The 15,888-nt window shown below is 38.9% G+C and overlaps 1 protein-coding gene across 2 annotated transcripts in view; it reads left to right on the top strand.

Moving 5' to 3' along the window:
- The window catches only part of STAG1 (stromal antigen 1), a 306,806-nt gene that overhangs the window by 211,379 nt on the left and 79,539 nt on the right, over positions 1-15,888 (top strand). For both annotated transcript variants that reach the window (XM_012000038.1, XM_012000037.1), the window contains exons 16-20: positions 9,194-9,286; positions 9,384-9,473; positions 9,626-9,829; positions 11,062-11,132; positions 14,880-14,967. In XM_012000038.1, the coding sequence (XP_011855428.1) occupies positions 9,194-9,286; positions 9,384-9,473; positions 9,626-9,829; positions 11,062-11,132; positions 14,880-14,967 (546 nt within the window). The remainder of the gene's footprint in view (positions 1-9,193; positions 9,287-9,383; positions 9,474-9,625; positions 9,830-11,061; positions 11,133-14,879; positions 14,968-15,888) is intronic.

Here is a 15,888-nt window from a genome sequence, read left to right as displayed (position 1 = left end):
GAATCCACAAGAAGGAATGAAAAAAGAAAAAAGAAGGAATGGGCTGGATGCAGTGGCTCACACCTGTAATCCTATCACTTTGGGAGGCCAAGGCAGGTGGATTACCTAAGGTCAGGAGTTCGAGACCAGCCTGGCCAACATGATGAAACCCCATCTCTACTAAAATTACAAAAATTAGCTGGTCGTGGTAATCCCAGCTACTCGAGAGGCTGAGACAGGAGAATTGCTTGAACCCAGGAGGCAGAAGTTTCAGTGAGCCGAGATCACCCCACTGCACTCTAGCCTGGGCGACAGAGTAAGACTCCATCTCCAAAAAAAAGGAAGAGTGTAAATCTGAAATGGTAAGTATGTGAGTGGATGTAAAAGGTAAAAGGCTGTGTGTGTGTGTGTGTGTGTGTGTCTGTTTCCTTCTCTTAATTTCTTTGAAAGAACATGAAATTATTTAAATCAAGCTTGTCTAACCTGTGGCCCACAGGCTGCATGTGGCCCAGGATGGCTTTGAATGCAGCCCAACAAAAATTTGTAAACTGTCTTAAAAGATTATGAGATATTTTTGCTGGTTTTTTTTTTTTTTAAGCTCTTCAGCTGTCGTTAGTGGTAGTGTATTTTATGTGTGGCCCCAGACAATTGTTCTTCCATTGTGGCCCAGGGAAGCCAACGAATTGGATACCCCTGATTTAAATCAATAATTATAGCACTATAGTGTTGAGATTATAACATAAATATATGTGACAAGAGTAACACAAAAGGGAAAAATATATGGAACTATATTGGAGCAAAATTGCTATGTTTTATTATAATTAATTCAATATCAACCTGAAGTCAGTTATAAGTTAAAAATGTATATTATAATCCCTACAGTAATTATTCATACTTAAAAATAAAAGCAGAGGAATTATAGTGGTCCTCATCTGTTAGAGACATATGCTGAAATATTTAAGGATGAAATTATATACTGTTTACCCTTGAACAATGCAGGAGTTAGTGGCACTGACCTGCACAGTCAAAACTCCACGTGTGCTCACTTTGGCACCAGATACACTGAATTTGGAACAATACAGAGAAGATGAGCATGGCCCCTGTGCAAGGATGACATACAAAATTTATGAAACTTTTTATGAATCTTAAAATTTTAAAAATTCACATGTAACTTTTGATTCCCCCAGAATTTAACTACTGTAGCCTACTAGTAGCCTAAATGATGAGAAGCCTTAAAGCTGTTAGCACAATGGATTAACACATTTTGTATGTAATATGTGTTATACACTGTATTCTTACAATAAAGTAAGCCAGAGGAGAAAAAAGTTTTTAAGAAAATCATAAGGAAGAGAAAATATATTTACTATTTGTTAACTGGATCAACATAAAAGTCTTCATCCTTGACATCTTGACATTGAGTACACTGAGGAGGAGGAGGAAGAGGGTTTTTCTCTTGCTGTCTCCAGTGGCAGAGGCAGAAGAGATGGAGATGGAAGGAGAGGCAGGTGCACTCTCTGTTTACAGAAATACATTGTAATTTCTGTCTTTTTGCTTTTTTCATTTCTCTAACAATGTTTCTGTGTGATACCAATCCTCCTTCCACTATTTGCTTTAATTTCAGTGCCCTCGTAATACAAGGGTCTGTGTCACCAAAGAAGCAAAAGCAGTCTTGAATAATTGGAACTCTTCTGCCAAATTATCTAATGTTAATTTAGGCACCCCTTCTTCAGCATTTTCTTCCTCATCATCTGGCACCACTTCAGAAGCACTCATCTCCATCAAGTCATCCTCTATTAGTTCCTCTGATGTAGTGTCTTTTTTGTTTTTGAGACAGAGTTTCACTCTTGTCGTCCAGGCTGGAGTGCAGTGGCGTGATCTCGGCTTACGGCAACCTCCGCCTCCCGGGTTCAAGCGATTCTCCTGTCTCAGACTTCCAAGTAGCAGGGATTACATGTGCTTGCCACCCGCCCAGCTAATTTTTGTATTTTTAGTAGACACGGGGTGTCACCATGTTGGCCAGGCTGGTCTCTTGAACTCCTGACTTCAGGTCATCCACCCGTCTCAGCCTCCCAAAGTGCCGGGATTACAGGTGTGAGCCACCTCTCCCAGCCGTTTTTTGGAGACAGAGTCTCACTCTGTTACCCAGGCTGGAGTGCAGTGATGCTCTCTGGGCTCACTGCAGCCTCTGCCTCATGGGTTCAAGCAATTCTCCTGCCTCAGCCTCTCGAGTAGCTGAGTTTTACAGGCATGTGCCACCATGCCCAGCTAATTTTCTGTATTTGTAGTAGATACGGGGTTTCACCATGTTGGCCAGGCTGGTCTCGAACTCCTGACCTCAGGTGATTCTCCCACCTTGGCATCCCAAAGTGCTGGGATTACAGACGTGAGCCATCATTCCTGGCTGGTGTCTATTTGCTCTCTAATTTCTCTAAGATCTATATCTTGAAGTCTTTCATTCCCCACATTTTATACTATAACCATAATCTCTGATGTGTTTCTTGATTGGTTCTGTCATAAGTTCTGTGAAATCATACATAATGTCTGGACACAGTTTTCTCCAACAGGTATTTATTTTTGGGGGGACTTGATGACTTTAAAACAACAATGGCATTTTCAGTGGTGTAATTCTTCCAGACTTTCATGATATTCTATCAGGGTTCTCTTCAATAGTGTTGACAGTCTTTTCCTTTGAGTAGTATGTTTAATGACTTTTAAGGGTTCTATGAACCCCCGATCTGTCGGCTGATTTAGAGATACTGTGTTTAGGGGCAAGTAGACCATTTTGATGCCTGTGGCATTGAACTTACTGGGTTCTGGTTGGTCAGGGGCATTGTCCGTTATCAGAAGAACTTTAAAAGGCAGTCCCTTACTGGCAAGGTACTTGCTGGCTTCAGGGACAAAGCGTCAGTGGAAACCAATCCAGAAAAGGGGTTCTTGTTGTCCAGGCCTCCTTGTTACACATTACTGGCCAAAAAGACTGGCAGCTGGTGTTTATCATTTCCCTTCAAGGCTTTTGAGGGTTAGCAGCTTTACAGATAAGGGCAATCCTGATCATAAACCCAGCTTCATTTGCACAAATGAGTAGATTAATGTTATTTCTTCTTGCTTTAAAGTGGTGCTCACTTCTCTTCCTTACTAATAAGTGTCCTTTGTGGCATTTTTTCCCCCCAGAGTAGGGCACTTTGATCTGCATTAAAAACCTGTGCACACAGGGCGCGGTGGCTCAAGCCTGTAATCCCAGCACTTTGGGAGGCCGAGGCGGGCGGATCACAAGGTCAGGAGATCGAGACCATCCTGGCTAACACGGTGAAACCTTGTCTCTACTAAAAAATACAAAAAAACTAGCCGGGCGAGGTGGCGGGCGCCTGTATTCCCAGCTACTCGGGAGGCTGAGGCAGGAGAATGGCGTAAACCCGGGAGGCAGAGCTTGCAGTGAGCTGAGATCTGGCCACTGCACTCCAGCCTGGGCGACAGAGCAAGACTCCGTCTCAAAAAAAAAAAAAAAAAAAAAACCTGTGCAGGCAGATATCCTTTCTCTTTAGCGATTTTCTTGATGGCATCTTGAAGAGTGGTCAGCTGCCTCTTGGTCAGCAGAAACTGTTTTTCCTGTTCTCTTAACATTTTTAAAGTGAAACCTCTTTCTAAAATTATCAAACTATCCTTTGCTGGCTTTAAATTCTCCAGCTTTGTAACCTTCACCTTCCTTTTGCTTTAAGTTGTCATTATATGACTTTACTCTTTTTGAATCATATGAGTATAGGTGTGCCTTTTTTGTAGCAATTCTGCACCCATATATAAGCTGTACTTTTAATGTGAAATATAAAGGTATTTTGCAAAAGGTACAATGGTTTTTGCGCCTGCTAGTATAGCAGTGATGGCTTTATGAAATTTTTTCTTTTTTTTTTTTTTTTTTTACAGTGGTCCTTATACTGGATTCATTTATCTTGAAATGGTGGGCAACTGTAGCTACAGACATATCAAGCAATTTAATTTTTTTTTTTAAATTTTTTCTTGTAATAACTTTTCTCTGCTTCTTGGGAACACTTCCAGCATCACTAGTAGCACATATGGGTCCCATGATGTTATTCAGGGTTTATGGTATTGCACTAAACATGATAAGTGAGAACCACAAGATCACTTTTGACTGTGATACACAATTCACTGGAGAGACCAACTGTTCATGCAAAGATGATTAGTGTCATGGGACTTTTTTAGTAAATACTTGGCAATACTTGAGCTCACTGCAATAGCAACAGTAGATCTGTACAATATTATTGTAGTGGAATGTATACTATAGTTGATTCTGTACACTTATGATTAATGCGATATCTTTTTTTTTCTTTTTTTTTCTTTTTTTGAGATGGAGTCTCGCTTTGTTACCCAGGCAGGAGTGCAGTCGTGTGATCTCAGTTCACTTCAACCTCTGCCTCCTGGGTTCAAGCGATTCTCCTGCCTCAGCCTCCCGAGCAGGTGGGATTACATGCGCGTGCCATCACACCCCACTAGTTTTTGTATTTTTTTTTCTTTTTTTTTTGAGACGGAGTCTCACTCTATCCCCCAGGCTGGAGTGCAGTGGCGCGATCGCGGCTCACTACAAGTGCCGCCTCCCGAGTTCAGGCCATTCTCCTGCCTCAGCCTCCTGAGTAGCTGGGACTGCAGGCACCGGCCACTGCACCCGGCTAATTTTTTGTATTGTTAGTAGAGACGGGGTTTCACCATGTTAGCCAGGATGGTCTCGATCTCCTGACCTCGTGATCCACCCGTCTCGGCCTCCCAAAGTGCTGGAATTACAGGCGTAAGTCACTGCGCCCAGCCTTTTTTCTTTTTCTTTTTTAGACACGGAGTCTCACTTTGTCGCCCAGGCTGGAGTGCTGTGGTGTGATCTCGGCTTACTGCAAGCTCCGCCTCCCAGGTTCACGCCCTTCTCCTGCCTCAGCCTCCCAAGTAGCTGGGACTACAGGTGCCCACCACCACGCCCAGCTAATTTTTAGTAGAGGCGTGTATTTTTAGTAGAGGCGTGTATTTTTAGTAGAGGCGGGATTTCACCGTGTTAGCCAGGATGGTCTCCATCTCCTGACCTCATGATCCGCCCACCTCAGCCTCCCAAAGTGCTGGGGTTACAGGCATGAGCCACCATGCTCGGCCTATATTTTTTACTGGAGTTGGGGTTTCATTATGTTGGCCAGACTGCTCTTGAACTCCTGATGTCCAGTGATCTGTCTGTCTCAGCCTCCCAAAGTGCTGGGATTACAGGCATGAGCCACCACTCCCAGCCATAATACTGTATCTTTATTCACATTGCTGTCATGTGCAAATGGTGCCATGTACAGCCTGTAAGTGTGTGTGTAAGTTTTAATAAATGTTAAGTTCTTACAATAGATTCGTATATATTTTATAGTAGTGAATGTTAAATATCTACATATATTTTATACATCATGATGAATCTAAATTTGCTTTGATTTTCCAATAGGCTACATGGCTTGTCTGCAAGTTTTTTTTTTTTTTAATTGTTGCAGATCTCCAAAAAATTTTCCAATATGTTTATTGGAAAAAATCTGTATATAAATGAACCATGTAGTTCCAAACTGTGTTGTTCAAGGGACAAATGTGCGAGGTTATGCCCTAAAATGCCTTGGGGGAAAAAAAAACTGCAGGAGAATTAATGGAACAAGAATGACAGGGCTAATGGTTATTGTTCTGCTTTTGAATGTTTCTGAAATTTTCCTTAATAGTCTTTAAATTATGTGCTGTCCCACCTTTGACTAGTGATAAGCCCCTTCATACTAATTTATTGTCCTTTTCACATATCTTCTTCTTTTTTAATTACTTACTTGCTTTCTTGGGAAACAAGATGCCCCAGGTTCACTTTCTGCCTTTACTGCTTGAGTAGTTATCTATTACAGTGTAACAAATTACTCCAAAGTTAAAGATGTGTGAAATAATAAGCCTTTATTATCTCATACAGTTTCTGTAGATCAGAAATTTTGGAAGAGCTTAACTATTCTTTTGGCTTAGGGGCTTCCATAGGGTTGCAGTCAAGACGTTACCCTGGGCTTTAGCATCTGAAGACTTGACTTGGAATTACAGAATCCACTTCCACAATGGCTTACAAGTTAGTGCTGACCATTGGTAGATCTTAGTGCTTCACCATGTGGGTTTCTCTATAGGACTGTTTGAATGTTTTCATGACATGGCGGCCGACTTTTCCTAGAGTGAATGATCCAAAAGAATAAGGTAGACACTGCCATGTCTTTTATAACATAACCTCAAAAATTACACAATATCATTTTCAAAATATCCTATTGGTTATACAAGTCATCTTTATACATTGTAGGACGAGGTTGTATAAGGGCATGAATACAAGGAAGGTAGGGATCATTGAGATTTACTTGAATTTTAGATTCCACACTAGCACAAGAATCAGCCATTTCTCCAATGAGCCATGGTTCCTTTTAATACAGAGTAGTATTTAAAGATTAAAATACTGGTACTCAGTTAAGAGGATGTACTTACTGTTAATTGCTTATGATTTCTGCTAGGTACTTTTAGTAGACAGAGTAATAAATGTATATTTATGTATATACATTTAAATCATACATTCATTTTTATATTTGACCTAAATTTAGCCTAACAGGGGTTTTACCTCTTCAAATTTATGAGTTTTTTCCCAAACTTATTTTTTTGAAATAGGTAAAACATTTACATAGTTAAAAAGTCAAAAACATGTGAAAAGATGTAGTGAGAGAAGTCTTATTTATATACCTTTCTCTACACCTCATTAGTAACCATTTTTATTCGTTTCTGGTTTATTCTTCAGGTGTTTCATTTTGCACAAATAGGTAAAGGCATGTACACATACAGATATATGTATTCTTATTTCCCATTCCACTCACCCCCTAATCTTTTACTAAAGATAGTATACTTTATACACTATTCTATACCTTTCTTTTTTTTAGCAGTGTATCCTGGAAATCAGTTCATATCTTTATTTGGAGGTCTTCATTTTCTTCTGGTTGTATAGTGTCTATTAGATGGATGCACTACTGAAAGTTCACCTATGCACAGTCTTTTGGACTGTTGCTAGTCTTTTGCTACTAGAAATAATGAATAATCAGCTGGACATGGTGGCTCACGCCTGTAATCCCAACACTTTAGGAGGCCGAAGTGGGCAGATCACGAGGTCGGGAGATTGAGACCATCCTGGCCAACATGAAACCCCGTCTCTACTAAAAATACAAAAATTAGCTGGGTATGGTGGTGCGTGCCTGTAATCCCAGCTACTCGGGAGGCTGAGACAGGAGAATCTCTTGAACCAGCAAGTCAGAGGTTGCAGTGAGCTGAGATTGTAGTACTGCACTCCAGCCTGGTGACAGAGCGAGACTCCGTCTCAGAAAAAAAAAGAAAAAAAGAAATGATGAATAATCGTATGCATATCTCATTACTTGTACCAGGTGTGTTGGTGAGATAGAATTGGTACTGCTAGGTCAGAGGAAAAATATGTGTACAATTTTGTTAGATGTTGGCAAATTCCTTCTTCATAGGTGTCATACCATTTTTGTTATCCCCTCAGAGGTATTTTGAGGACTAGATGAGTTCAAGTGTGTAGCGTGTCTAACAAAATGACCACTCAGGCTGGGTGCAGTGGCTCACGCCTGTAATCCCAGCATTTTGAAAGGCCGAAGTGGGCGGATCACTTGCGGTCAGGAGTTAGACCAGCCTGGCCAATATGGGGAAAACCCGTCTGTACCAAAAATACAAAACTTAGCCGGACATAGTGGTACGCACCTGTAGTCCCAGCTACTTGGGCGGCTAAGGCAGGAGAATCGCTCAAGCCCAGGAAGCAAAGCGGAGGTTGCCGTGAGCCAATATCGCACCATTGCACTCCAGCCTGGGTGTCACAACGAGACTTCGTGTCAAAAATAAATAAATGAATAAAAAGATCGTGCCATCAAAAATAGCATTTCCCTGAAATCAGTATCCTTAGACGTTTCATACATTGTCAAATGAATTTCAAGACTTTTAAATATCTTGAATACATTCCTAGACATACATGTAGTTCCCTTAATTGCTTTGTGCAGAGCTAAACACAGTGGTTGGTAGATCATTCACAGGTGATTATTTTATATGCTTAAAAGATTGAACAACAAGGTTGGGCGTGGTGGATTGCTTGAAGTTAGGAGTTTGAGACCAGCCTCGTCAACATGGTAAAACCCCATCTCTACAAAAATACAAAAATTAGCCAGGCATGGTGGCACATACCCATAGTCCAGCTACTCAGGAGGCTGACGCAGGAGAATCACTTGAACCCAGGAGGCAGAGGTTGCAGGGAGCTGAGATCGTGCCACTGCACTCCAGCCTGGGTGACAGAGCAAGACTCTGTCTCAAAAATAAAAATAAAAAAAAAAAGACTGAACAACAAATAGGCAGTGCTATTATTTCTTGCACATATTCTTAAACATTGGGGTTCACATTTATAAAGCGGCAATTTATATTGGAATGTTCCTGTTCTGTAAAACAATTCGACATTATGATGGCAAAGCCCTTCAAGATAATAAAATGCAGAATACTTAGGGGAAATTATTATGTTAAACTGAGTTTGCATTTTAATATTTTATTTTTGGAGTCACCTGTGGTTTCACAAGTTGGATACAGGCTAAAGTGATGAGCATTATCAGCTTAAATTTGTTCCATGAGCACAAACTATACTCTTTTTTGTTGATTGCTGTATAACAGATTTATGAGCTTAGTTACAAGGAGACTCAAATGTAAATGAATCCAGAGATATTATTAGTGTATGCTTTAAAAATAAGTGAGAATATATTAACTTCTGTTGGTATTTAAAAAGCATTACTTTAAAAAGTGTGTGTATATTTAACATAGGAAGATCACTGTTAACACGTTGAGATTAAAACCCTAGAAAAATTGGGTTTGATTGGTTTCAGTATTTTAATAATGGTAACTATGGTTTTATTAAAATGTGTATATTTTTATTTGACATAAACAGATAGCAATTCGCCCAAACTTTAGCTGTTTGATAAGGTAGTAGTGCATGTTATGTAAAAATTTGCATAAATTTTCATGTATTTGTTTCAGTCATTAAGCCTCTCTTAAATTTTTGGTTATATTATTTGCCAGTGCTTCATCAATATATGTAACATTTTGGATTTATAATTTAGCACAACACCCTTTAATTCTTTTCCGACTTTATTTCTAGGTGCTAACTGCCAAAGAAAGGAAAACTCAAATTGATGATAGAAACAAATTGACTGAACATTTTATTATAACACTTCCTATGTTACTGTCAAAGGTACAGTTTCATTTACAGTTTTGTTATGTCACTGAGTTTGCTTTCATTGTACTATTAAAGTAGTTACTGTATTTTTCTTTGCTTCTTCTCCTTCTAGTATTCTGCAGATGCAGAGAAGGTAGCAAACTTGCTACAAATCCCACAGTATTTTGATTTAGAAATCTACAGCACAGGTAGAATGGAAAAGGTAATGATACTGTGAAATTGAAATTCAACTATTATAGTTTTATTAACTGAATTATTTTCATGTACTCTTATAGGCTTGTTATTTGACAGATGCTAATTTTTTATTTTTTATTAATCTAAATATTACAGTTTTTCTTTTTTTTGTCTTCTCAGCATCTGGATGCTTTATTAAAACAGATTAAGTTTGTTGTGGAGAAACATGTAGAATCAGATGTTCTAGAAGCCTGCAGTAAAACCTATAGCATCTTATGCAGTGAAGAATATACCATCCAGAACAGAGTTGACATAGCTCGAAGCCAGCTGATTGATGAGTTTGTAGATCGATTCAATCATTCTGTGGAAGACCTATTGCAAGAGGTCTGTTCTAAAGTTAATGTGTACATATAATAATATAGACTAAGAATTTAAGATAGCTGAGTGTGTAAAGCATTTTCATTTTAAAATGAAATCGAGTAGAATTGTCTGCCCCTTCCAAAACTTAGCAACCTTATTATAATTGTGTATTCTATAAAGATCAGCCTTGGTTATGCCTTATTTTTATTCTAAAAATCTGTCATAAAAACTAGAATTTTTTTTCTCTTTCAAGAATTTTTTTTTTTTTGAGACAGAGTCTTGCTTTGTCACCCAGGCTAGAATGCGGTGGCACGATCTCAGCTCATTGCTCACCGCAACTTCTGCCTCCCAGGTTCAAGTGATTCTCCTGCCTCAGCCTCTGGAGTAGCTGGGATTACAGGCACCTGTCACCACGCTCAGCTAATTTTTTTATTTTTAGTAGAAACGGGCTTTCACCATGTTGGCCAGGCTGGTGTTGAACCCCTGATCTCAAGTGATCTGCCCACCTCAGCCTCCCAAAGTGCTGGGATTACAGGCACGAGCCACCACATCCAGCAAAAAAAAGTCTCTTTAAAGTCTAATTTTTCCTAACTCATTTTCTATTTCTGGGACCTTATTTACATTTTAATATTGCTGAATTATTGTGATATGCTAATGAATAGAGCATGCAAATTAAGTCTGCTTTTAAGGATGCCTGCTTATCAATGGTATGCCCAAGATATCAGCAAGCATCTCCCAATTGCTTATTTTCTAATTATTTCTGTGACTTCTTCCTCTTTCCCTCTCTCTCATCAATCTCTGTAAGGCAATCTGGGACTTCCATAGTTCTCTGTGCTCTAATGACCACGTAACTGATTTATAAAAGACTCTTTCCTACTATTGGAACTCAACCATTATTTATGATTTTTCATTCATTGTGATTTTCAAGCTACAAAAGTGACTGACAATCAAATATTGGAAATAATCATTGAAAGTCTTTCAAGTACATACCTTTCACTTAGAAATTTTAAAGGGTTTTATCTTATAGTATTAATCAGAAAGCTTTTCAAAGTCATGTTTATCACAACATTTAAAATGCAGAAATTATTTCTAGGTTGTTAGAGTTATGGGTGTTTTTGCCTTTTTGCTTATTTGTATTATGGATCTACAATGAATATATACTATTTATATAATTTAAAAGAATAGGCAGTAAATAGTAATATACTGTAATGTGAGTAAAGTTGTGGTAATGATGTGATGTTTCCTTTTTTTTATAGGGAGAAGAAGCTGATGATGATGATATTTACAATGTTCTTTCTACATTAAAGCGGTTAACTTCTTTTCACAAGTACGTTATTTTGTTTAAAGTAAAGGCAACGAGGTGGCTCATGCCTGTAACCCCAACACTTTGAGAGGCCGAGGTGGGCAGATTGCTTGAAGCCAGGAATTGGAGACCAGCCTGGCAAAACCCTGTCTGTACAAAAAACACAAAAATTGGGCATGAGAGTGTGCACCTGTGGTCTCAGCTGCTCAGGAGGCTGAGGCAGGAGACGCAGGAGAATTGCTTGAACCCAGGAGGTGGGGGTTGCAGTGAGCCGCGATCGCGCCTCTGCACTCCAGCCTGGGCAACAGGCTGTCTCAAAAAATAAATAAAGTAAATGTAGTAACCCAAGTGTGCAGGCACAGAGCTATGATCCCAGCCACTGAGGAGGTTGAGGAAGGAAGATCACTTGAGCCCAGGAGTTCAAGGCTGTACTTGATCATGGCACTGGCCCATGATAGTACCTGTGAATAGCCACTGCACTTCAGCATGGGCAGTATGGTGAGATCTGATCTCAATAACAACAGAAAGATAAAATAGATTCAGTGAATGACATGTAACAGCCAGCACACAGTGACTGACTGTTGTGTTTGACATTAATAACAATGGGAATTTTAGGCCTGGTGTGATGACTCACACCTATAAGCCCAGCATTTTGGGAAGCCAAGGGAGGTGGATTGCGTGAGCCCCACGAGTTTGAGACCAGCCTGGGCAATAGGCAGATCCTATCTCAATTAAAACAAAATAGATGTTTTTTTAAAAATGGAAATTTTAGAGGAATATTGAGATGTTTTTCCTTTATTCGGATTTATCTTGATGATTATATGATTTATGTTTTGCTATCACTGAACTACTTTTTTTTTTTTTTTTGACACAGTCTCACTCTCTTGCCCAGACTGGAATGTAGTGGTGCCATCTCGGATCACTGCAACCTCTGCCTCTCAGGTTTAAGTGATTCTTATGCCTTAGCCTCTCAAGTAGCTGGGACCACAGGTGTGCGCCACCATGCTCAGCTAATTTTTATATTTTTAATGGAGATGGGTTTCACCATGTTGGCTAGGCTGGTCTTGAACTCCTGACCTCAAGCGATCCACTGGCACTCGACCTCCCAAAGTGCTGGGATTACAGACGTAAGTCACTGTGCCTGGCCTGTCATTTAATTACTTAAGGTATAAAATGTATTTACTATAATGATTTAGCTGTCATTTAATGTAATGAATATATACTGTAAAAGTTTAAGCCCATGAGTATTTAACAAATTAGACAGGCTTATTTCATCAGCTAGAGTGCTACAGGTAATCCCAGCACTCTGGAAGGCCGAGGCAGGTGGATCATCTGAGGTCAGGAGTTCAAGACCACCCTGGCCATGGTGAAACCCCGTCTCAACTAAAAATACAAAAAATTAGCCGGGCGTGGTGGTGTGTGCCTGTAATCCCAGCTACTCGGGAGGTCTGAGGCAGGAGAATTGCACGAACCCAGGAGGCAGACGTTGCAGTGAGCAGAGATCGTACCATTGTACTCCAGCCTGGGCAACAAGAGCAAAACTCCATCTCAGAAAAAAATAAAAGGAAAGAAAGAAAATCTGGAGGACAGTTGGGCTTATATTGGTCAAAGGATATAAAATTTCAGTTAGGAGTAATAAATTCAACCCATCTATTGTACAACATGGTGACTATAGTTAAAAACAATGTGTTATATTCTTGAAAATTGCCAAGAGAGTAGATTTTAATATTTTTATTTTTTCAAAAAAAATTTTTGTGACAGAGTCTTGCTCTCTCACCCAGGCTGGAGTGCAGTGGCACAATCACGGCTCACTACAGCCTCAACTTCCTGTGTACAAGGGATCCTCCTACCTCAGTCTCCCAAGTAACTGGAACTACAGGAACACGCTACTACACTGGGCTAATTTTTTTTATTTTTTCTAGAGACAGGGTTTCGCCATGTTGCCCAGGCTAGTCTTAAATTCTTGGGCTTAAGCAGTTTTCCTCCCTCGGCCTCCTAAAGTGCTGGGATTACAGGCATGAGCCACTGCACCTGACTAAGAGTAGATTTTAAGTGTTCTCACCACAAGAAAGAAATGATAAGTGTGTGAAGTAATTGATATGTTAATTAGCTCAATTTAGTCATTCCACAGTTTATACATATTTCAAAGCAACATGCTGTATACAATAAGTATATACTAATTTTTATTTGTTAACATAAAGGACAAAAATAAATAAGATTTTCAGGAAAGTCATGAGTTACTCTTGTGAGCTTTTTTCCTGAATTGTTCCTGTATGCTTGGTTATTGTGTTCTTACTATGTCAGTAGAACAGGTGAATTTGAATAAGGAAGAAAGATTCAGATCACTGAAATTTGTGTTGTCAAATTGTAATTTTCACTTCCCTTGTAATGAGATATGCCGGTCTTCTCCATGAAGAAAGGACAAAAAGAACTTTGTTGTCCAAAGAGAGTTTGAATATAGTTTTTACACTGATCAGTACTTCAAAATTAAAAATCAGTTTCCAAAATCTAGGTCTTTATATACAAGTAAATTTTTTTAGAATTCCCTAGAAAAGCAAACTTTTATTAAAAGAAAAAAAACTGTCATTTGAAAACAGAAGTTACTAGTGTCAGAATGACTATTTTTAGTAGTAGAGCTCATGAGAATATAAAAATTTACCATTATCACATTCATAAGTCCTCAGCCCAAGTAAATAGCTGTAGTGCAGTTTTTGAGCTTTCCCATTTTTCCTTTCCTTTGTCTTTATCTCCATTTTGGGAATACAGATCTCTCTTTCAAAAATATGTGTGTGGTTTTATTTTTAAATTGTAAATGGAGTTCTTTAAAATGTACTTTTAAATAGACCTGATGCGGTGGCTCACACCTGTAATCCCATCATTTTGGGAGGCCAAGGCGGGTGGATCTCTTGAGTCGAGGAGTTCAAGACCAGCCTGGCCAACATGGTGAAACCCCATCTCTACAAAAATATAAAAATTAGCCAGGTGTCATGGCACACGCCTGTAGTCCCAGCTACTCAGGAGGCTGAGGCATGAGAATCTCTTGAACCCAGGAGGCAGAGATTGCAGTGAGCCGAGATCTTGCCACTGTACTCCAGCCTAGGCGACAGAGCGAGACCCTGTCTTAAAAAAAATAAAAATAAAACAAAAAAGGTACTTTTATATATACAATAAAGGGAGTTTATCCATATATGGAATAGAATGTGAGCTTAAACCACGTGGTAGAAACTTTGAGTTAAATATGTGAGGTTTTGTTTTTGTTGATTTCTTTAATAAATTCTTAGAATCATCTCTTTTTATTTCCTTTTCCTTTCTACCTTTCTTTCACATTTGAGCATTTAATGAGCATTCCCTTTATGGAAATGAAAAAAATTTTTTTTTTTTTTTTTCTGAGACAGAGTCTTGCTCAGTTACCCACACTGGAGTGTAGTGGTGCAATCTTGTTTCACTGCTCTGTGTCCTGGGTTCAAGTGATTCTCCTGCCTCAGCCTCCCAAGTAGCTGGGACTACAGGCATGCACCACCATGCCCAACTAATTTTTGTGTGTGTATTTTTAGTAGAGACGGGGTTTCACCATGTTGGCCAGGCTGGTCTCAAACTCCTGACCTCAAGTAATTTGCCAGCCGTGGCCTCCTAAAGTGCTGGAATTACAGGCGTGAGCCACTGTGCCCAACCGAAATGAAATTATTTTATTTTTCCACTCACTTGAACTGAGCTCAAATTTAAATTTCTTTCCATTCTAGAATAAAACAAATGCATTTTTGTTTATTTCAGTGCACATGATCTCACAAAATGGGATCTCTTTGGTAATTGCTACAGATTATTGAAGACTGGAATTGAACATGGAGCCATGCCAGAACAGGTAGGAGTTTATTGATATTCCTTCTGTATGACTCTAGAAAGTTAAGTTTTTCTGAAGTCATATGATTATCAGAAGCCTTTTATAGAAAATAATTGATAATTCTTAGGGCAGCTGCCTCTTTTGAGAGAATTATTGTTATAGTAATTGAATATTACTGATAAGTATATTATATAGGCTTATGTGTTAGAGTAGAAAAAATAGAAAACTTTTGCTATAACATACCGTAAAAATGTTAATGTTAAGGTAGACTTTGTTCTCTTAGGAAAAATAGCATTAATATCTATGGCAGCAATTTTAAAACTTTCAGTTTATTCATTATGTAATGAAAATTGATGATGGGTATATTCCAGCCCTGTTCTAGGTATTAATCACATTAAGCATGGCTTAGTTTTTATATTAGAACCATAAATTAACATGGCAGCCTTTAATAGACTTTAGACCTTTGTACACTCATATATACAAGTTAGAGTAGAAGGGGCAGGAATTCAACAGATTTTGCCTAATCTGAAAAAGACTTCGGTAGAATAATTACTCTACTTGATTCAGTATGAGAAAGGAAGGAGTTATTTTGTACACTGTAGACATTCATGTAGACCAAAATATCAACTCCATCATTAAGTGTAGGTAGTATTTAGGGGTTATCTCATTCATTTCCATTTGGTAATATAGAATGCTTAGATGATACTTTATTGCTCTAAAGCAGTAAGAATTTCAACAGATAAAATAATAATCTTATATTAAAAGTTAATCATGGGCTGAGCGCAATGGTTCATGCCTATAATCCCAGCCCTTTGGGAGGTCAAGGCAGGGTGAATCACCTGAGGTCAGAAGTTCGAGACCAACCTGGCCAACATGGTGAAACCCCATCTCTACTAAAAATTTAAAAATTAGCTAGATGCAGTGGCATGCGCCTGTAGTCCC

This window comes from Mandrillus leucophaeus, unplaced genomic scaffold, assembly GCF_000951045.1.
Source record: "Mandrillus leucophaeus isolate KB7577 unplaced genomic scaffold, Mleu.le_1.0 Scaffold612, whole genome shotgun sequence".
NCBI lineage: Eukaryota > Metazoa > Chordata > Mammalia > Primates > Cercopithecidae > Mandrillus > Mandrillus leucophaeus.
The sequence above is the reverse complement of the archived record's forward strand: the minus strand, read 5'-3'. Positions and strand labels throughout refer to the sequence as shown.